General features: G+C 40.4%; 1 protein-coding gene across 3 annotated transcripts in view; it reads right to left on the bottom strand.

Annotated features, from left to right (window-relative positions):
* The window catches only part of NXPE3 (neurexophilin and PC-esterase domain family member 3), a 55,948-nt gene that overhangs the window by 11,675 nt on the left and 21,045 nt on the right, over positions 1 to 23,228 (bottom strand). For all 3 annotated transcript variants that reach the window (XM_025283201.3, XM_025283209.3, XM_006050471.4), the window contains 2 exons: positions 9,314 to 10,068; positions 5,580 to 5,653 (listed from right to left, as the gene is read on the bottom strand). In XM_025283201.3, coding sequence (XP_025138986.1) covers positions 5,580 to 5,653; positions 9,314 to 10,068 — 829 coding nt within the window. The remainder of the gene's footprint in view (positions 1 to 5,579; positions 5,654 to 9,313; positions 10,069 to 23,228) is intronic.

The raw sequence follows: 23,228 nt of genomic DNA, 5'->3' as shown, positions 1-23,228 counted from the left end.
AGAATGAAAGCATTGTCAAAAGGGCACAGAGCCAAGCAAAAGACATTCCCAATTACCAAAACTGGAACAATCTGAACAACAACTGAATTGGATCATAACTCAAAGAAATAGTCGAAATAGTCATGAGCCTATACTGATGAAATTAACAAATGATAAAGAAGGGACAACTCTTCCTTACAAAAAAATTCCAATTAATAAATGTCTTTAGAAGGAGAGATAGAGCAGATCATCATTAGAATACCACAGAAGTAACTGCTACTGGGAAGATCGGGTGATGAATGCTAAAGTTAGTAGATGAAAGTTTAAACAAAAACAGAATGTTTTACATAGTTTCTGTATTATTAATTTCCTGTGGCTGCTGTAACAAATTACCACAAATTTAGTGGCTGAGAACAACACAAATTTATTCTCTTACAGATCTGATGGCCAGAACTCCAAATTCACTATCACCGGGCCAAAACTAAGCTGTGGGCAGAGCCACACTCTCTCTGGAGGCTCTAGGGAAGAATCTGTTTCCTTGCCTTTTCTAGAGCTGCATTCTGTGGCTCATGGTCCATTTCTCCGTTACTAAAGCCAAGGACATGACATGCTCAAATCTCTCTCTGCTTCCATCTTCACATGGCCTTCTGTCTTCTGCAGGAAGCCTCCCTCTGCCTCCCTCTTAAAATGACACTTGAGCCTGCATTTAGGGCCCACTCAGATAAGCCAGATACTCTCTCCCCAGCTCAAAAACCTTCACTTAATCACACTGGCAAAGTTTCTTTAGCCATATAACATATAACATCCACAAATTTGAGGGATTAAGATCTGGATATTTTTGAGGGATTAAGATCTGGATATTTTGAGAGTCCCTTGGGCTACAAGGAGATCAAACCAGTCAATCCTAAAGGAAATCAACCCTGAATATTCATTGGAAGGACTGATGCTGAAGCTGAAGCTCCAATACTCTGGCCACCTAATGTAAAGAGTCAACTCACTGGAAAAGATCCTGATGCTGGGAAAGACTGAGGGCAGAGGAGAAGGGGATGACCGAGGAGATGAGAAGGTTGGATGGCATCACTGATTCGATGGACATAGGGTCACAAAGAGTCAGATATGACTGAGCAACTTAACAACAACAACAACATCTTTAGGGGCCGTTATTTAGCCTATCACAGCCTCAAAGTATCTCCCTAGAATATCATGTAGATACAAAGATGAAAATAATTACAATGAAAATAGATACAATGGAAAACCTGGCAGACACCACTTACACCAGGTGATCAAGGTATCATTAGTAATACATCTGGACACCATGTACCTCCGCAAAAGGATACAGCATCATTCCTGTCCTATTCTTTCCAAAAATGCATAACCTCATGCCACTCATAAGAAAACATTAAACAAACTAAAGTTCAGAGAGATTCTAAGAAATATCTGACCAGTGCTCCTCTGAAATGTCAAGGTCATGGAAGACAAGAGTCTGAGGATCTGTCACAGTGGGAAGACTAAGGAAATGTACAACCAAATGCAATGTGGGGTCTGCACCGCATTCTGGAACCAAAAAATGGACATCTGTCGGAAAACTGATGAAATCCAAATAAAACCTAATAGTTTAGTTAATAATGTTACAAGGATGTCCCATTCTTATTTTTGTTAAGTGTTGTGTGATTTCTTGGGCTTCCCTGGTAGCTCAGCTGGTAAAGAATCTGCCTGCAATGCAGGAGGCCCAAGTTCAATTCCTGGGTCAGGAAGATCCCTTGGAGAAGGGATAGGATACCCACTCCAGTACTCTTAGGCTTCCCTGGTGGCTCAGACGCTGAAGAATCTGCCTGTAATGCAGAAGACCTGGGTTCGATCCCTGGGTCAGGAAGATCCCCTGGAAAAGGAAATGGCAACCCACTCCAGTATTCTTGCCTGGAGAATCCTCATGGACAGAGAAGCCTGGAGGGCTACAGTCCGTGGGATTGCAGAGTCAGACATGACTAAGCGACTAAGCACAGCTGTGATTTCTTAAGAAGTTAGTGTAAGGGGAAACTGGGTAAAGTCTATACAGGAACTTCGTACTATTTCCACAACCCTTAAGTCTCAAATAAACAGAAAACAAGACATTTTAAAAAGAGGACAAAGGGAATGACGGAATTAGGGAGGAAGGCAAGGAGGGAGGGAAAAGGAATGAAACTAGTAAGAATGGGAGCCCTTCATTTAGGATCTTTGAGTGCCCTCTGCTGGTCACTAAGCTGAACATCGATGACATTCCCCCATGCTGGACTTCTTTGCTATTACACAAAGTAATTGTCCTTCTCTTTTCTTTCCAATTTTTTACCTGCTCTGAAACAGTTTTCTCAAAGCCAGGGTACCCTGCTCCTACTGATTTATGGTTTATTTCTTCCTCTAAAAACCCATCAAAGCCTCACTAGTTACTGAATCTTTCTTTTCTCTAAACAAAATTTTAGTTGTTCAGTGGCTCAGTCGTGTCAGACTCTTTGCAACCCTACAGACTGCAGCATGCCAGCCTTCCTTGTCCTTCACTATTTCCCAGAGTTGGCTCAAATTCATCTTCATTGAGTTAGTGATGCTATCCAATCATTTCATCCTCTGTCACCCCCCTCTCCTCCTGCCTTCAATCTTTCTCAGTGTGAGGGTCTTTTCCAATGAGTTGGCTCTTCACATCTGGTGGCCAAAGGATTGGAGCTTCAATTTCAGCATCAGTCCTTCCAATGAATATTCAGGGTTGATTTCCTTTAGGACTGACTGGTTTGATCTCCTTGCTGTCCAAGTGATTCTTGAGTCTTCTCCAGCACCACAATTCGAAAGTATCAATTCTTCAGCCTTCTTTATGGTCCAAGTTCATATCTATACATGACTACTGGAAAAACCATAGCTTTGACTATATGCACCTTTGTTGGCAAAGTGATGTCTCTGCTTTTTAATATGAAATTAAAACTGTCTTTTAATTTCATGGCTGTAGTCACCATCCGCAGTGATTTCAGAGCGCAAGAAAAGAAAATTTGTCACTGCTTCCACTTTTTCCCCTTCTATTTGCCATGAAGTGATGGGACCAGATGCCATGATCTTAGTTTTTTGAATGTTGAGTTTTAAGCCAGCTTGTTCACTCTCCTTTTTCACCTTCATGAAGACGTTCTTTAGTTCCTCTTTACTTTCTGTCATTAGGGCAGTACCATCTGCATATCTGAGGTTGTTGATATTTCTGCCCACAATCTTGATTCCAGCTTGTGCTTCATCCAGCCCTGAATTTCACATGATTTACTCTGCATATAAGTTAAATAAACAGTGTAACAATACAAAGCCTTCTCTTATTCCTTCTCAACTTTGAACCAGTCCATTGTTCCAGGTCCAGTTCTGTTGCTTCTTGACCTACATACAGGTTTCTCAGGAAACAGAAAAGGTGGTCTGGTACTCCCATCTCTTAAGAATTTTCCAATTTGTTGTGATCCACACAGTCATAGGCTTTAGCATAGTCAATGAAGCAGAAGTGGATGTTTTTCTGGAATTCCCTTGCTTTCTCTATGATCCAAGAAATATTGGCAATTTGATCTCTGGTTCTTCTGCCTTTTCTAAATCAAGATGTACATGTCGAAGTCCTCGGTTCATGTACTCTTAGAAGCCTAGCTTGAAGGATTTTGAGCATAACCTTACTAGCAAGCAGACTGAGGGCAACTGTATGGTAGTTTGGTCATTCTTTGGCATTGGCTTTCTTTGGGACTGGAATGAAAACTGAACTTTTCCAGTCCCGCGGCCACTGCTGAGTTTTCCAAATTTGCTGACATATTGAGTGCAGCGTTTTAACAGCATCATCTTTAAGGATTTGAAATAGCTCAGCTGGAATTCCATCACCTCCACTAGCTCTGTCTGTAGTAATACTTCCAAAGGCCCACTTGACTTCACACTCACTTCACTAGGTGACTGACCACACCATTGCAGTTATCCAGGTCATTAAGATCTTTTTTGTATAGTTCTTTTGTGTATTCTTGCCATCTCTTCTTAATCTCTTCTGCTTCTGTTAGGCACTTACCATTTCTGTCCTTTATTTTGCCCATCCTTACATGGAATATTCCCTTGATCTCTCCAATTTTCTTGAAGAGATCTCTAGTTTTTCCCATTCTATTGTTTTCCTCTACTTCTTCACACTTTTCGTTTAAGAAGACCTTCCTGTTGCTCCTTGTGTGAAGCCACAGCCACTTCCTGGCTGAACTCTAAGACCTGTCAGGTGCAAGCAAACCATCTACAGCTCCTCCCTCTGACCATCCCACTGGACAACTGGGGACATCACGGGGTCACAGGGTACCCATCCAAGCCCGGGTACCCTGCTCCTACTGATTCATGGTCTCTTTCGTCTTCTAAAAACCCATCAGACTGAATCTAGTGAGCTAGACAACCAGGGCTGTGGAACAGAGGGTCAGAAGTGTTGGTGAGTCCGAGCCTCCAGAAGTGACAGATGGGAGCGTGTAAGGGATACAGTATACTGGGGGTACCATGTTTATTGACATCTCGACAGTGGGATTGAGGGCCTGGCCGATAAAAGGCAAGCAATTTCCATTCATGATGTTTCACATTGCATCCTCTAAAATTAGGAACTCACTGGGTTCAAGTAAATCGAACAGGAAAAGATTGGGATTTCTTGTGGCAACTGACTGTGAACACCAGAAATACAGACTGGCAGGGTCCTGCCTGCATCTAGACCACAAGTTTTAGTTAGCCCACACAATATAATTTTTTTTTAGGTTTTTAACAGGATGCCAATGTTTTGAAATCTGGAGATACACATTCAAAAATTAAGACTTCAGGTTTTTGATGGAAAAAAAAAAATCTTTTGACCTGGCTATGTTGGATCCACATTGTTGCATATCAACCATGTGTAGGAACCGAGAGGCTGCCGCCTTCAGACGGTTCCCGCTCTGCAGTTCCTTCCCACCACTTACACAAGGTGCGCGTATGGCTGATACTCACACGGCTAGGTTCACGCGTATTCTACACCTCATCCCTGGGGCATTAGTGTTTGCACCCTCTGCTTTGTGGGATACCACATACATGCTTTCAACAGCTAAAAGGACCTCATCTTCCCTCTGCACTTGATCTTAGCCAAAAGGCCAAGAAGTGACCACCTTCCAATACATAAGCCACTTAATAATGTTCATCCTTGGGACTTCCCTGGTGGTCCAGTGGCTAAGACTCTGCGCTCCCAATGCAAGGGGCCCAGGATCGATCCCTGGTCAGAGAACTAGATCCCACAAGCCACAGCTAAGAGTTCACATGCCTCAACTAAGACCCGACAAAGCCAAATAAATTTTTTAAAAATAATAATATTTATCCTTCTTTTATACCAGTGACTATAGCTCATTATAACTATTCTGCAAAAAACAAAACACATATATTTCACCTTCTAAATTTCATTCTTTTACTCTTAATAATATCCTTTACCAATGGATCAGAATCACCTGGAAGGTTTGTTAAAACACAAACTATGCCCAGTAGTAACCAGGGCAAATTAAAGGGGGGCTTTATATCTTCAGTGAAACTACAGAGACTCAACACACTGAGCAGGAAAAACAACAAATCATCACATTTGCTCCTTTTACCTTTTATATTCCTGGGAATCACAGTCACCCAATCAGGTCCACTGGAGTTGATTGGCATTTTGATATTGACACCACTTCAAAGAGGAATAAAAAGAGTACAAGCTCAAATTATTTTAATTTAAGGAATTAATTTATTTAAATTTAGGAACATTTATTTTTCAACATGTATCTTTATTTGAAAATTTTTAAATAGATGGGATTTCAAAGAGCTGTCTAAAGATGAAATATACTTATAAATGTTAATTCATACAATTTATAATTAATAAATTAGGTATCTTATAATAAGCAGGTTATACGGACACATAAACTGAATAAGAATTAAACAGGCTCTAAATTTTTCACTGCTTCACCCTTCGGTTGCAAACTCCAAAATGACAAATTCTGTTTGAATCGCTTAATCCCTTGGACTCAGAGAATGGCTCACACTGATGACAATGTCTACTTTGTCACTACTTGGTTTTCAGGCTGCAAGACTATGGAGCATTAAGTCAGATACCTTAAGCCTTGCTTAGAGCGGAATCCTAACTGGGGACCCATCCATCCCTCAAATGATCATGTCAATCTTTTTCTTTTTAGTTAGCCTAATGCAAAATTTCAGATTTTTAACAGAGTAAAAATGCAAAAATTAAAATCTATATCAGGATTCTGTCAAATGTTTTGTTTTCAAAAACCTATGCCACCTTAAACAGTTTCCCAGCAAACTTCTAAGTAAGTAGAATTTTTTAAATGATTCTACTACAGATCTGGCGGGTTCTACTACATCAGCCAGCCTTATCCAGGATATGCAAGTAAAGGCAAGGACAGACATTATTTTATCCTTCTGGATTCACAGGTATTTTCTGGTTTTAATGGTAGGATTTGGTGTTAGGAACATTTAAAATTTTTACACTAACTTAGTTCTCTAACCGGAGAAGGCAATGGCACCCCACTCCAGTACTGTTGCCTGGAAAATCCCATGGACGGAGGAGCCTGGTGGGCTGCAGTCCATGGGGTCGCTAAGAGTCGGACATGACTGAGCGACTTCACTTTCACTTTCACTTTCATGCATTGGAGAAGGAAATGGCAACCCGCTCCAGTGTTCTTGCCTGGAGAATCCCAGGGATGGGGGAGCCTGGTGGGCTTCTGTCTATGGGGTCGCAGAGAGTTGGACACGACTGAAGCGACTTAGCAGCAGCAGTTCTCTAACATTTTCCCCACTTTTTTTCCACGTGGCATTTCAGTAAATTACAAGCTATGCTTCTTCTACTCTGCTAAACCCCTAGGTAGACTGACAACACACTCCTAAAAGGGGGTAACTAAACACTCTTCATACAGAGGCAAAAAGTACACAGAAATAAAATAATCTGTTCATGGTGTATGTAAATGCTAAGTCTGACTCTGTGCGATCCTATAAACTGTAGCCCACCAGGCTCCTCTGTCCATGGGATTCTCCAGGCAAGAATACTGGAGTGGGTTGTCATGCCCTCCCTTCAGGAGATGTTCCCAACCCAGGGATCAAACCTACATCTGTTATGTCTCCTGCATTGGTAGGTGGGTTCTTTATCACTAGTGCCACCTGGGAAGTCCTATTGATAAATAATGTGCCTAATTAAAGAATAAGACTAAAGACCTTTTGTATTGAGCCGCACACACACAAAAAAACCCCTAGGAAGACTAGTACAGTAAATATACTGGGCGCAGTGCGCCCTCTGCTGGGCTTCTGAAAGCATGGCATGATTCTAGCAAATAATGTATTTAAACTTTTGCCACCAAAAGCTGACTAAGGGAAAAACAAAAAACCAGAGCTTTATTTTAGAAGCTGCTACAGACTACATGGACTTCCTAGGTGGCTCAGTGGTAAATAATCTGCCTGCCAATGCAGGAGATAACAGGAGCTGTGGGTTCGATTCCTGGTCGGGAAGATCCCCTGGAGGGCATGGCAATCAACTCCACTATTCTTACCTAGAGAGTCCCATGGACAGAGGAGCCTGGCAGGCTACAGTTCATGGAGTCACAAAATAGTTGGATACAACTTAGCAACTAAAACAACAACCATCTCTACAAGGGAATATTTTTAAAGTATATATATCATTTAAAAATAAAAAGCATTTTACATTCTTTCAAATAATTATACTTTCTGACTATGTAATTTTTCTACCTTTTTTATTTCTTAGGAATGTTATTTTATTTTAGGCACTAGTGATAAAGAACCAGCCTGTCAATGCAGGAGATGTAAGAGAGTCGAGTTTGATCCCTGGGTTGGGAAGATCTCCTGGAGGAGGGGATGGCAACCCACTCCAGTATTCTTGCCTGGAGAATCCCATGGACTGAGGAGCCTGGAGGGCTACAGTCCTGTCTACAGGGTCGCAAAAAGTCAGACACGACTGAAGTGACAGAGCATGCACACACGCACACATACAATGTTGAAGAAAATGGAAATTTTACCTCATACTGGTTCTGTATATTTCCTCTGCATATTATGCCATATATTGATCATTATACTGAAAAAGTTTCATACCCATGTTCAAAAACAGGAATATGTGCTCAATAATTAAGCAAAAATTTCAATAGCTATTAACTTGAAAAATACAATTCATTGTGATATTCCTGGTTTCCCATCAGTTCAGTTCAGTTCAGTAGTTCAGTCGTGTCCAACTCTTTTTGACCCCATGGACTGCAGCACACCAGGCTTCCCTGTTCATCACCAACTCCTGGAACTTGCTCAAACTCATGTCCATTGAGTTGGTGATACCATCCAAACGTCTCATCCTCAGTTGTCCCTTTCTCCTCCTGCCTTCAATCTTCATAAAAGGAAAGTGAAAGTGAAGTCGCTCAGTCGTGTCCGACTCTTTGCGACCCCGGGGACTGTAGCCCACCAGGCTCCTCCGTCCATGGGATTCTCCAGACAAGAATACTGGAGTGGGTTGCCATTTTCTTCTCCAGGGGATCTTCCCGACCCAGGATCGAACCCAGGTCTCCCGCATTGCAGGCAGATGCTTGCCACCAGGTAGTTATTCTTCATACTTATCATTAAATCAATCTAGCAATGTTACCATATTCCTACCTTTTCCTATCAATAAATGTTTATATGATTTTAACAACTAATAATGTGACACTTAAGACTTTTTTCAGTTTCTGAGACATGAAGCTAAAATGTTAGCTTGATTGTAAGAACTCTAGTAGCCCTGTTCTTAGATAACTTTTTTATCTGTTCTGTGAGTAAGTGATCTTGCTTATACAGCTATAGACATGCTATGTAGTTCTGAAGTAAAAGATGTTAAGGTAAAAGAACAAAAATTTAAGGTATTTAATTTGAACTGAAATAAGCATATGTGTGTGTGTGTGTGTGTGTGCGCACGCACACGTGCGTATTAGTCGCCCAGTCATGTTCGACTCTTTGCAATCCCATGGACTGTAGCCCGCCAGGCTCCTCTGTCCATGTGATTCTCCAGGTAAGAATACTGGAGGGGGTAGCCATTCTCCTCTCCAGGGGATCTTCCCAACCCAGGGATTGAACCCAGGTCTCCTGCATTGCAGGCAGATTCCTTACCATCTGAGCCACCAGGGAAGTCCCTGAAATAAACATACTAATCACAAAATATAAATCTTTGTTTATTTTCTTACCACCTCTCCTGAATTGGGCCAAATTTGGAGAGATGTAAGAAGCACATAACCAAAATAAGAAAGTCTCCTAAGTAGGACAAAGACAACGGAAAGGGACTCTTCAATTCCCACCTAGGACAAGGAGCACATACCTCTGGAAGAAAGCATTCTCTGTAGCAGTTAGGAGGCCCTTCAGGTATCCGCCTTTGAAATGGTTAATTCTGCTACTGCAAGGGAGCTTCTTTGGTTTGAAGCAGAACCAGGGTTCTCCAGTGTATAGGTCTGTGAAGTTGCACAGGGGAAGACTCCCTGGAAGACACACGTTACACTCTGTAGTTTCAGAAATCCTCCCTGACCGAAAGAGGCTCTTGAAATAGACCCTATCTGGTTTCTTTTCCTGCAGGTACTGAAGAACTCGGATCCCTTCACTGGGGTGGACCAGAGATATGGACACTTTAACTTGACCTGGCCAGAGCAGAGTAAAAAAGACCTTGTAGAATCCGTTCTGGTAGTCCACCACTCTGCCCACGGCCCCCGCCTGTAGCTTAGGGGAGTGGATTCTGGCCTGCAGGTAGTCTCCACCATATTTCTTGGGCTTTCTTTGAAAATCCTGCACATGAACCAGCACCTCTAGCTGGCTTCCCACCCTGAAGAAGGCTGCAGAGTTCAAGATGACAAAATAGCTGGAAGAAGGGTCGGTGCTCTTCAAAAAGGGGACGGGGCCCACGTCAGGCTCCTGCCACTGTAGGGCAGCCAACAAGGAGTCCTCCTCCAGGCGCTCCCGGCTGGACAGAATCTGGCGCTCATAGCCGCAGTAAGGATTCCGGCTGATCCTTATCACCTGGGAGGAAACAAACTGTCCACCACTGTCTATGAATGTGGCTGAAGCAGTCTCACGGTCCAAGTACTGAAGAGAAAAACACAAACAGAAACCATAGCTATGACAAATCTCCTTACGTCAACCAAATAAATCCCTGCTTCAGTTTAAATTTTAATAAAACTTACATGGAAAAAGAAAAAAAAAAACTTTACTGGGATGACATTGTTTCAAAAAACCACAGCTCACCAGTGTTTTAAGGGTCTCACAGCAAATATCAGAGAAAAATCCCTTTAGTGCTTCCAGAAGGAGAAGGGGGGAAAGGAATCATTCTGAAGTACAGTAGTTCTCCTTTATCCTCAGGGGATATGTCCAAGACCTCCAGTGGATGCCTGAAACTGTGGGTAATACCAAACTCCGTATATACTGCTTTTTCCTATACATATATACGTATGATAAAGTTTAATTTATAAATTAGGCACAGTAAGAGTGGGTAGCTATTCCCTTCTCCAGTAGATCTTCCCAACCCAGGGATTAAACCTGGGTCTCTCACGTTGCAGGCACATTCTTTACCATCTAAGTCCCTAAGGAAGCTCTAAACAACAATAATAATAATAAAACTAACTTATAAAACTAATAATTATAATAATTTGCTGTAATAAAAGTTATGAATGTGATCTCTCTCTCAAAACATCTGATCGTGGTGTACTTGATGAGGTAAAAGGTTAAAACGCCTACGTGATGAGATGAGGTGAGGTGAAGGACAAAAGCACTGTGATGCAGCATCAGGCTACTACTGACCTTCTGACGATAATAATGTCAGAAGGAGGATCATCTGCTTCAGGTGACCCTGTATTGAGCCACGATGATGTCAGTGGTTGAGGATCCTGGGTGGGAGAGAGCAGGATATCACAACAGCTGATCATGCAACTCAGGACAATGCACAATTTCATATGGGTAAGTTGTTTATTGCTTGAGAAGACTCTTGAGAGTCCCTTGGACTGCAAGGAGATCCAACTAGTCCATCCTAAAGAAGATCAGTCCTGGGTGTTCATTGGAAGGACTGATGCTAAAGCTGAAACTCCAGTACTTTGGCCACCTCATGCGAAGAGTTGACTCATTGGAAAAGACTCTGATGCTGGGAGGGATTGGGGGCAGGAGGAGAAGGGGATGACAGAGGATGAGATGGCTGGATGGCATCACTGACTTGATGGACGTGAGTCTGAGTAAGCTCCAGGAGTTGGTGATGGACAGGTAGGCCTGGTGTGCTGCAATTCATGGGGTCGCAGAGTCAGACACGACTGAGCGACTGAACTGAACTGAACTGAGGTTGTTTATTTCTGGAATTTTCCCATTTAATATTTTCAGATTACAGTTAACCAGGGGTAACTGAAATCACAGAAAGTGACACTGTGGACGGGGGACTACTGGATGTCAGAGTATTCTGTTCTTTTTTTTAAACAAGGCCTGCCCTCAAGAAAAACTATTTTACCAGAGCCTAACCTACTGGGGTTTTATCAGAGCCCAACAAAACTGAGGTAAAGGACATACCCAACACCAGTCCATTCTAAACATTCCATCCAATTTAAGAGTTGGGGGGGTGAGACTAAGAAGCAGCTCTGAAGTTCAGAGACTCATTAACACAGGAAGATCACAGGATTATAAGATGCTTCACCTCCCCCACATTTCATCTCCACATCATGAAAAGTCTATTTACTGGAGTTCCTTTTAGGCAGTACCTCATGTCCAGCTTTCAGCAAAAAATTATGAGACATACTAAAAGGAAAAAAACACAGTTTGAAAACACAGATCAAGCATCGGAACCAGACTGAGAAACGTCAAGAATGTTGGAATAATCAGACCATGAATTTGAAACCACTATGATTAATATGCTAAGGGGCTCTAATAGAAAAAGCAAACAATGTGCAAGAAATAATGGGCAATGTAAAGAAAGAGGTGAAAATTCCAAGAAGGAATCAAAAGAAAAAAACAGCCAGACAGAGCAGTGAGGATTTTTAAGTAAGGAAAAATACTCTAGCTGAAATTATAATGATTGGCAGACATTCTTATACATTTGTCCAAGCTGATAGAATGTATAACACAAAGAGTGAACCCAAAAGATATTAAGAAGAGGTGGAAAGAATACACAGAAGAACTATACAAAAAAGATCTTCATGACCCAGATAATCATGATGGTGTGATCACTCACCTAGAGCCAGACATCCTGGAATGCAAAGTCAAGTGGGCCTTAGGAAGCATCACTATGAACAAAGCTAGTGGAGGTGATGGAATTCCAGTTGAGCTATTTCAAATCCTGAAAGACGATGCTGTGAAAGTGCTGCACTCAATATGCCAGCAAATTTGGAAAACTCAGCAGTGGCCACAGGACTGGAAAAGGTCAGTCTTCATTCCAATTCCAAAGAAAGGCAATGCCAAAGAATGCTCAAACTACCACACAATTGCACTCATCTCACACACCAGTAAAGTAATGCTCAAAATTCTCCAAGCAAGGCTTCAACAGTACAAGAACCGAGAGCTTCCAGACGTTCAAGCTGGTTCTAGAAAAGGCAGAGGAATCAGAGATCAAATTGCCAGCATCTGCTGGATCATCGAAAAAGCAAGAGAGTTCCAGAAAAACATCTACTTCTGCTTTATTGACTACACCAAGGCCTTTGACTGTGTGGATCACAACAAACTGTGGAAAATTCTGAAGGAGATGGGAATACCAGACCACCTGACCTGCCTCCTGAGAAATCTATATGCAGGTCAGGAAGCAACAGTTAGAACTGGACATGGAACAGACTGGTCCCAAATTGGGAAAGGAGTACGTCAAGGCTGTATATTGTCACCCTTCTTATTTAACTTATATGCAGAGTACATCATGAGAAACGCTGGGCTGGATGAAGCACAAGCTGGAATCAAGATTGCCGGGACAAATATCAATAACCTCAGATATGCAGATGACACCACCCTTATGGCCAAAAATGAAAAAGAGCTAAAGAGCCTCTTGATGAAAGTCAAACAGGAGAGTGAAAAATTTGGCTTAAAACTCAACATTCAGAAAACTAAGATCATGGCATCTGGTCCCATCACTTCATGGCAAATAGATGGGGAAACAGTGGAAACAGTGTCCGACTTTATTTTGGGGGGTTCAACATCACTGCAGATGGTGAGTGTAGCCATGAAATTCAAAGACACTTGCTCCTTAGAAGAAAAGTTATGACCAACCTAGACAGCATACTAAAAAGCAGAGACATTATTTTGCCAACAAAGGTCCACCTTGTCAAAACTATGGTTTTTCCAGTAGTCATGTATGGATGTGAGAGTTGGACTATAGAGAAAGCTAAGCGCCGAAGAATTGATGCTTTTGAAGTGTAGTGCTGGAGAAGACTCTAGAGAGTCCCTTGGACTGCAAGGAGATCCAACCAGTTCATCCTAAAGGAAATCAGTCCTGAATATTCATTGGAAGGACTGATGCTGAAGCTGAAACTCCAATACTTTGGCCACCTGATGTGAAGAACTGACTCATTTGAAAAGACCCTGTTGCTGGGAAAGATTGAAGGCAGGAGGAGAAGGGGATGACAGAGGATGAGATGGTTGGATGGTATCACTGACTCAGTGGACATGAGTTTTAGTAAGCTCCAGGAGTTGGTGATGGACAGGGAGGCTTGGCATGCTACAGTCCATGGTGTCGCAGAGTCAGATATGACTGAGCGACTGAGTTGAACTGAAGAGTGAATCCTAAAGTAAACTTATGGACCTTGCGTGATCATGATGTGTCAGTGTAGGTTCACCCTTGGTTAAAATTAAAAAAGAAGTACCATTCCAGTGAGTGATGATAATAATAGGGGAGGCCATGCATACATAAAGACAGGGTATATGGGAAGTACCTGTAATCTTCCTGCAGTGTAAGCCCCAAGAGTTGTATTTTCTTTTTTGTAATGCAAGTGTCTGACTTCAATTTTGATTGTCAAGACATTCACATGATGAGATATAAAGAGCCATGGTCTTCCCGTGCCCCCACGGCTTCTTTGTTTTAGGGATCTTGGTTGACTGAGACAAATGACCCTTTGGGCCACTTGTTTTTCTCTTCCCATGCTTTAAATTCCTATTCATGTTTTAAGTTCACCAATGAAGAATAAACCCATGAAACTCCAGGTGCCCACCTTGAGCCCAGTAAAAACAACCTCAGGCCCATGCTCTCTTTTTGTCTACCATGACCTAGGTGTGAGGCCCCAGGCATGCCATGTATCCTCCAGGACCTAAGAGTAATACACCTTCCTCCTTTTTGCCCCACAGTTTCCTGATGGTTAATGCTGAGGGCATCCTGTAATCATAAGAGCCACAAGGGCCAGTTCAGTCACAACACTGGTTATTGATATTATCCAGATATAAAACACTTCCTCTCAACTTTGTTGTAAATTAAAACTTTTCTTTGAAAAATAGAAATTGAAAGAAATTCAGGGGAATTACCTGGATGTCCAATGATCATGACTCCACACTTTCACTGCTGAAGGCCCTGGTTCAATCCCTAGTTGGGGAACTAAGATTCAAGAAGACACACAGCAAGGCCCTCCCCTCAATAAAAAAAAAAGAAAAAGAAAAGAAAAAGAAATAAAGAAAGAAAAGGACATATTGAAAAAAAAAAAGAAAAGAAAGAAATCAAGATAGTAAAACCACTGTAATAGAAACAAAGGAAGTCTTTGAAAGGCTCACTAGCAGAATGGACACAGCTAAGGAGAGAATCTCTGAGTTTGAGGAAATGTCAATAGGAACTTCCAAAACTAAAAAGCAAAGAGAAAAAAAATAATTTAAAATGAGAACAGAATATTCAAGAGCTGTGGGATACACCAAATAGGAATATCAAAAGGATCAGAAAAACATAACAGAAGAAATATTTGCAATAATAATGACTGAAAATTTCCCCAAATTAAAGTCAGACACCTTTTTGGATCCGCTATCCGTGGTGGAACTGCCGCCAAGACGCAGATTTTCATGAAGACCCTGACAGTGAAGACCATCACTCTTGAGGCTGAGCCCTCGGATACAACAGAAAATGTAAAGGCTAAGATCCAGGATAAGGAAGGAATTCCTCCTGACCAGCAAAGACTGATCTTTGCTGGCAAGCAACTGGAAGATGGATGTACTTTGTCTGACTGCTGCTGCTGCTAAGTCGCTTCAGTCATGTCTGACTCTGTGCGACCCCACAGACGACAGCCCACCAGGCTCCCCCGTCCCTGGGATTCTCCAGGCAAGAACACTGGAGTGGGTTGCCATTTCCTTCTCCAATGCATGAAAGTGAAAAGTGAAAGTGAAGTCGCTCAGTCGTGTCTTGACTCTTCGCGACCCCATGGACTGCAGCCTATCAGGCTCCTCCTTCCATGGGATTTTCCAGGCAAGAGTACTGGAGTGGGTTGTCATTGCCTTCTCCAACTTTGTCTGACTACAACATTCAAAAGGAGCCCACTCTTCATCTTGTGTTGAGACTTTGTGGTGGCGCTAAGAAAAGGAAGAAGTCTTATACCACTCACAAGAAGAACAAGCATAAAAGAAAGAAGGTTAAGTTGGCTGTTCTGAAATACTATAAGGTGGATGAGAATGGCAAAATCAGTCACCAGGAGTGAACCTCAGATGAATGTGGTGCTGGAGTTTTTATGGCCAGTCATTTTGACAGACATTATTGTGGCAAATGTTGTCTGACCTACTGTTTCAACAAACCAGAAGACAAATAATTGTATACTGGTTAATAAGGACATGAGCTAACATTAAAAAAAAAAATGAGATACCAAATCAATGATCCAGGAAGCTCAGAGAACATAAAGCAGGATAAATACAAAATATAACTATATCCAGGCATATTGCATTGAAACTGTAGAAAACCAAAGATAAAATATCTTGAAAGAAACCAAAAGAAAAAAAAAAAGCACCTTACTTTTAGCAAAGCAAATGTAAGAATTAAATCTAACTTCTCAGAAACCATGCAAGCAATAAGAAGATAGAGTGAAATACTTCATACATTGAAAGAAAAGTCATCAACCTAGAATTTTGTACCCAGAAAAATTATCCTTCAAAAGTGAAAGAGAAAGTCTTTCTCAGACAAACAAAAATTAAGAGAATCTGTTGCCAGTAGACTTGTCTAGCAAGAAATGTTAAAAGAAGGGCTTTAGAGATAAGGAAATCATATAGGTCAGAAACTCAGATCTACACAAAGAGGGGAAGAGCATCAGAGAAGGAATAACTGAAGGTAAAATAAAAAACTTCTATTTTCTTATTTTTAACTGTAACAGATAACAATTTTGTTCAAAATAATAACAGCAACAGTGTATTTGACCATGTACACTTATACCTGTGTGTGCGCATGTGTGCCTATTTACAAGTGAAATGAATGACAGCAATTATACAAGGGACAGGAAGGAGGAATTAATAATATTTTATTATTAATAAGGTACCTGTATTACCCATGAAGCAGTACAGTATTATTTGATAGTGGACTTGGACTAGTTTATAAGTGCATATTGCAAACTCTAATGCAACCACTTAAAGTGAAATGAGAAGCGTTATTGACACACAAAGAAAGGAGACAGAATGCAATCTATTCAATGCTAAATTAAAACCACAAAAGTCAGAAAAAGAGCTGAAGACAAAAACAGGAACAAATAACAAGGACAATGAATAGAAAACAGTAACAAATATGACAGCTATTAATCCAACTATATCAATAATCACCTTAAACATAAATGATCTAAATGCATCAATTAGGAGACAGAGATTGTCAGACTTAACTATATGTTGCCCTACAAGAAATCTACTTTAAATATAAAGACATATATAGATTAAAAGAAAGTGGATGGATAAAGATATACCATGCTAGCACTAATCGAAAGAGATCAAAATAATTATATTAACCTCAGAGTAGAGTTCAGAACAAGGAAAGTCAGAGATAAACAAGGGTATTACAGAGCCTTCCTTGGTGATACAGTGGGTAAGAATCTGCCTGCTAATGCGGCAGATCAATCCCTGATCCAGGAAGATTCCACATGCCACAGAGCAACTAAAGCCTGTGGACCACTACTACTTGAAGATCATATGCCTAGAGCCTGTGCTCCACAAAAGAAGCCACCAGTGAGAAGCCTGCACACAGAAATGAAGAGTAGGCCCTGCTCACCACAACTAGAGACAGCTCACACACAGCAACAAAGCCCCAGTGCAACCAAAAACTAAATTTAAAAAAAAAGAAGGGTATTTTACATAATAATAGAAGGGTCAACTCTCCAAGAAGACATAACAATCTTTAACATGTATGTACCTAACAAGAGAAAGTCAAAATATGTAGGGTAAACAGTAATAGAACTGAAAGAAAAAATTGATCAATTCAGAGTTGTAATGAAAGATTTCAATACCCCACTATCAGAAATGTACAGATCAGGGACTTCCCTGGTGGTTCAGTGGTTAAGACTCTGCACTTCCACTGCAGGGAACATGGGTTCCATCCCCTAGTTGCAGAACTAAGAACCCACATGTCACAGAGCATGACCGAAAAAACAAACAAAAAATAGAAATGGATAGAGCCAATAAGCGGAAAGTCAGTAAAGACTTAGTTGAACTCAACAGCATCACCATCAACTAGATATGATGGACATCTATAAACCACTTATCCAACAAAAGAAGACACATTCTTTTCAAGCTCACATGAAACATTCACCAAAATAGATCATATTCTGGGCCTATAAAATATACTATAAAAAAACTGAAAAGAATAGAAATCATACAATGTCTGCCTTCAGACTACAATGGAATTAAACAAGAAAGATGGAATTGATAACAGAAAGATAGCTGGAAAATTCCAAAATACCCGGAGATTAAAAAACACATTTCTAAATAACACAAGGGTCAAAGAAGAAACATCAATAAAAAATTAAAATCTTTTTAACTAAAATAAAATGAAAAAACAACTTTTCAATATTTGTGGATGCAGTGAAAGCAGGCCTTAGAGGGAAATTTACAGCACTGAATACACATTATTATAAATGAAGATCTAAAATCAATCACTTAAACATCTACCTTAGGAAGCTAGAAAAGCAAATCAACTCCAAAGTAAGCAGAAGAAAAGAAATTATGAATTAGGGTAGAAATCAATGAAACTGAAAACAGCTAATCAATAGAGAAAAGACAAGGAGACCAAAACCCAGTTTTCTTGAAAAGATCAATAAAATTGATAAGCCTGAAGTAAGGCTAAGGAAAAAAGACAGGACACAAATCATTATTATCAGACATGAAAGAAGAGACATCACTAAAGATCCCATACACATTAGAAGGATAATCAAGTAATACTATAAACAACTCTCAGTTCAGTTCAGTAGCTCAGTCGTGTCCGACTCTTTGTGACCCCATGAATCGCAGCACGCCAGGCCTCCCTGTCCATCACCTACTCCCAGAGTTCAATCAGACTCACGTCTATCGAGTCAGTGATGCCATCCAGCCATCTCATCCTCTGTCGTCCCCTTCTCCTCCTGCCCCCAATCCCTCCCAGCATCAGAGTCTTTTCCAATGAGTCAACTCTTCGCATGAGGTGGCCAAAGTACTGGAGTTTCAGCTTCAACATCATTCCCTCCAAAGAAATCCCAGGGCTGATCTCCTTCAGAATGGACTGGTTGGATCTCCTTGCAGTCCAAAGGACTTGCAAGAGTCTTCTTCAACACCACAGTTCAAAAGCATCAATTCTTCGGCGCTCAGCCTTCTTCACAGTTCAACTCTCACACCCATACCTGACCACTGGAAAAACCATAGCCTTGACTAGATGGACCTTTGTTGGTAAAGTAATGTCTCTGCTTTTGAATATGCTATCTAGGTTGGTCATAACTTTCCTTCCAAGGAGTAACGTCTTTTAATTTCATGGCTGCACTCACCATGTGCAGTGATTTTGGAGCCCAGAAAAATAAAGTCTGACACTATTTCCACTGTTTCCCCATCTATTTCCCATGAAGTGATGGGACCAGATGCCATGATCTTTGTTTTCTGAATGTTGAGCTTTAAGCCAACTTTTTCACTCTCCTCTTTCACTTTCATGAAGAGGCTTTTTAGTTCCTCTTCACTTTCTGCCATAAGGGTGGTGTCATCTTCATATCTGAATCCAACAATATGTACAATGAATTATACACCATGACCAAATAGGATTCATCCCAAGTATACTTCGAAGTACCTTAATAGAACTCCAGTGCTTCCTGAAGACCATGACTTACACTCTCTTAGAAATGGTTCTTAATCTTCACTTTGGCCTTCCTGCTTAGAAGACAAGACCTTAAAAGCACTTCAGTCTTTTCTAGCTTGGACATTAACTGTTATTTATATTGTGACATTTTGCTCTACATACTGTACAATACAATGGCTTTCTAATATTTTGTATCTCAAAATTTTATACTGTCTCTATAATTCAGATGTTTAAACTGTTTTCTTATTAGTGAACAGATCTGCCTGTTTAACAATAAAGTTTTATACCCAAAAAAAGACCTCACATTAGAGCTTTGTAAAATTTCAGAGGTAGAGAAAAAAGTTCTTCTGTCTTCCAGAAAGAAGAAAAACATTACCAATAAAAGATACTTTTAAATTAAAAAAAAAAAATTAGATTGGCATTAGCCTTGTCTTTTACCCCACAGGACATGTGAAGACAGTGGAGCAAAGTTGTAAAGTTCTAAGGGAAAAGGACTTTGAATACAGCATTCTAAACCCAAATATAAATCAAAGAAGAGGGCAAAATAAAGACCATTTCAGACATGTAAGCTTAGTTCCCATGTGCCCTTTCAGGAAAACATTATTTGAAGATTTAATCCAGTAAATTGGAAAGAAAAATTCAAGGAAGTGAAAGACATGAGCCAGGAATTTAATGAAAAGCAAACTCAGAACAGCTGGGCAACAGGTCAAGATAATAATCAGTGAACATTGAAATAGGAAGGTAGAGTGCTCAGAGGGGGGGAAAAAGTGCCTTGAAGCAAATGGATTTAACAAATTATATGAAGGAAGATCCTCATAATATGCTATAGAAGGTGTTATTTTCTCTCATCAGGAAAAAAAAAAAGGGCAATTAGCACTCCAGAAAAAGCAAGAAGAGGTATAAGAAAGTCATGATTAAAATATAAAGCAAATTAAAATGCAGCACGATTAAGCAATTGATGTACTGTGTAAAAAGGATCCATTTGACCTTGATGCTTGGGACATTCTCCATCAAGAGATAAAGGTTTGGTTTCAAAGGATCATGTTCTATACTGGGTAACATTTACATGATCATAATAATACCGTATTTTTTTAAGAATAAGAATCAATCCATAAAGAGTGTATGTTATCCTTAATTATAGTTAGAGCAATAAAACTAAAGATTATAAGCCCGATGATGCAAAAGTAATATGATAGCTAACAGAAATCAAATGTAACATAATATAGAAGTGCTCTTCTTCTTCGCTTAAAGGAGGAAGTTAAGATGTACTATCTAACACTATTAAGGGAAAGAAAAGGCCTAAGTACATTATTTAATACACAGAAAAAAAAATATTTTACAAATTTTAGAAAGAGAGTGACAGAAATTAAGAGTCAGCAGAAGATCTCATCTTTCATTATCTTTAACAGGGACAGCAACATCAACCAACATCTACTAAACACCTAAGTGCCAGACACTCTTTTCTAAAGACTTTATATAAATCTTTTAATACAATGTTTAAATTATCCCATGAGGTAAGTCTTATTATTAGGCCATCTGATAGACAAGGAAACTGAAGCAAAAAATGGTAATTTGATAATTTGCCCAAGGTCACCCAGGTTATAAACAGCAAACCTGGACTAGAACCCAAGCAATCTGACTTCAGTCTGTGTTTTTACTTAACCACCCACGCTGCTCTGCCTGATGTGGAAAGGTCAGCAGGTACAGTGTAAAGTTGACAAATCAAGATATAACTATGCAATGTGTAATCAGTGCTAACCACCCACATAATTACAAACAAGCAGTTATATCCAAGAAATTAAAGTGACTCTGAAGACTGGGGAGGAATTTCAATTACATACTTAAGTACTTATGTACTCTCTATTCTTTCGAGTGTTTTTATACTTTTCATTAATTATTTTCCTAATAAATAGAAGGTGGTTGAACAAATGGGACAGGAAAAATAATTATGTACCTCCAGTATTGTGATTTATAAGGAATATACATTTGGTCTTCATCCACAGTTCCTGGCTCACAGCTCCCAAAATCCTTAGAATTTTAATGATAAGAGAAATGGGAACATCTTTTGCTATAATATTTGGTTTTGTGTCCTCAGTTTCTAAAAACACTTTAGAGTCATAAAAGGGAAATGTGTGTCCTGTTACTTCTAACGAGCCCCTTTCCACCACAACTGGGCTCATGTTACTGAGGTGGCTTTTGGAAAATACCTCACGATGGATTTCCTTCTCCAATGCAGGAAAGTGAAAAGTGAAAGTGAAGTCGCTCAGTTGTGTCCAACTCTTAGTGACCCCATGGACTGTAGCCCATCAGGCTCCTGAATCCATGGGATTTTCCAGGCAAGAGTACTGGAGTGGGGTGCCACTACCTTCTCCAAAAAAGATATACAGATAGCTAATAAACACATGAAAAGATACTCAACATCACTGATTATTAGAGAAATGCAAATCAAAACCACAAACAGGTATCATCTCATGCCAGTCAGAATGGACACCATCAAAAAGTCTACAAACAATAAATGCAGAAGGGGTGTGGAGAAAAGGGAACCCTCTTACACTTCTGGTGGAAATGCAAACTGGTACAGACATTACAGACAACAGTGTGGAGATTCCTTAAAAAACTGGAAATAGAACTGCCATTTAACCCAGCAATCCCACTGCTGGGCACTCACAGTGAGAAACCAGAATTGAAAGAGACACATGTACCCCAATGTTCATTGCAGCACTGCTTACAATAGCCAGGACACGGAAGCAACCTAGATGTTCATCGGCAAACGAATGGATAAGCATGTTTTGGTACATATACCCAATGGAATATTACTCAGCTATAAAAAAAAAGAATGGATTTGAGTTAGTTCTAATGAGGTGGATGAAACTGGAGCCTATTATACAGAGTGAAGTAAGTCAGAAAAAGAAACACCAAAAAAGTATATTAATGCATATATAAGGAATTTAGAAAGATGGTAACAATGATCCTATATGCGAGACAGCAAAAGAGACACAGATGTAAAGAACAGACTTTTGGACTATGTGGGAGAAGGAGATGGTGGGATGATTTGAGAGAATAGTATTGAAACATGTATATTACCATATGTAAAGTAGATGACCAGTGCAATGAAGCGATGCATGAAGCAGGGCACTCAAAGCTGGTGCTCTAGGACAACCCAGAGGGGTGGGGGGTGGGGAGGAAGGTGGGAGGGGGGTTCAGGATGGGGAAACACAGGTGCACCTGTGGGTGACTCATGTCGATGTGTGGCAAAACCACCACAGTACTATAATGAAATTATCCTCCAATTAAAATTAATTAATTTTAAAAAATGTTTCTCAGATTTCTGTGACATGCTCTAGCAAAATTAGCTGAAGCCAAGGCAGGAGTCATTGGAATTTCTACTCTACAGCTAGTCATTTAGAAGCACAGGTGACCACCTAGACTGGTCACTGGCATCTTAAGTAGGGGTTGGGGGGGAGTCTTGTAGGACTAAGACCTTAACATGTGGGATTCGATGCTATCTTCAGATAGTGTTGATACCAAACCAAACGTGGGCCTGCTCGCCTGCTCTCAGTAAAGCCAATCTACTGCCATCAGATTGTGGAGAAGGAAAATGCAGTGTTTATTGTAAGGTGCCAGACTAGGAGTCCAGGGCAGCTAATATTCAAAAACACCCCAACTCCCAGATGGCTTTCAGGAAGAATTTTTAAAGGCAAAGTGGGGGAAGGGAGTCACAGAGGATGTTATCAGCTCACACAAAATTCTCTGCTTGGTTGATGGTGAGATAGCAGGGTGGTGTCACAGCGGCTAACATTATCAATCTTCAGGCTCCAGGAAGCCCATGGTCATCAAATAGTTAACTTCTTCCATTTGGTGGGGGTTTTAAGCAATCTGTAAAACAACTCAGGAATGCTTATCGGATTGTTATACATGTAATCCATGTATTTCAGGGAGGAACTAAAAATTCTTTGACTGCCATGTGGCTGATTTACTGTTTAAACTGTTACCAGTTCTCCTGGCCCAGCAGTTACCTCTATCACTATGTGTTTGCATCCTT

This window comes from Bubalus bubalis, chromosome 1 (genome assembly GCF_019923935.1).
Source record: "Bubalus bubalis isolate 160015118507 breed Murrah chromosome 1, NDDB_SH_1, whole genome shotgun sequence".
Classification (NCBI taxonomy): domain Eukaryota; kingdom Metazoa; phylum Chordata; class Mammalia; order Artiodactyla; family Bovidae; genus Bubalus; species Bubalus bubalis.
Note: the sequence above shows the minus strand (reverse complement) of the source record. Positions and strands in the feature narration are given on the sequence as shown.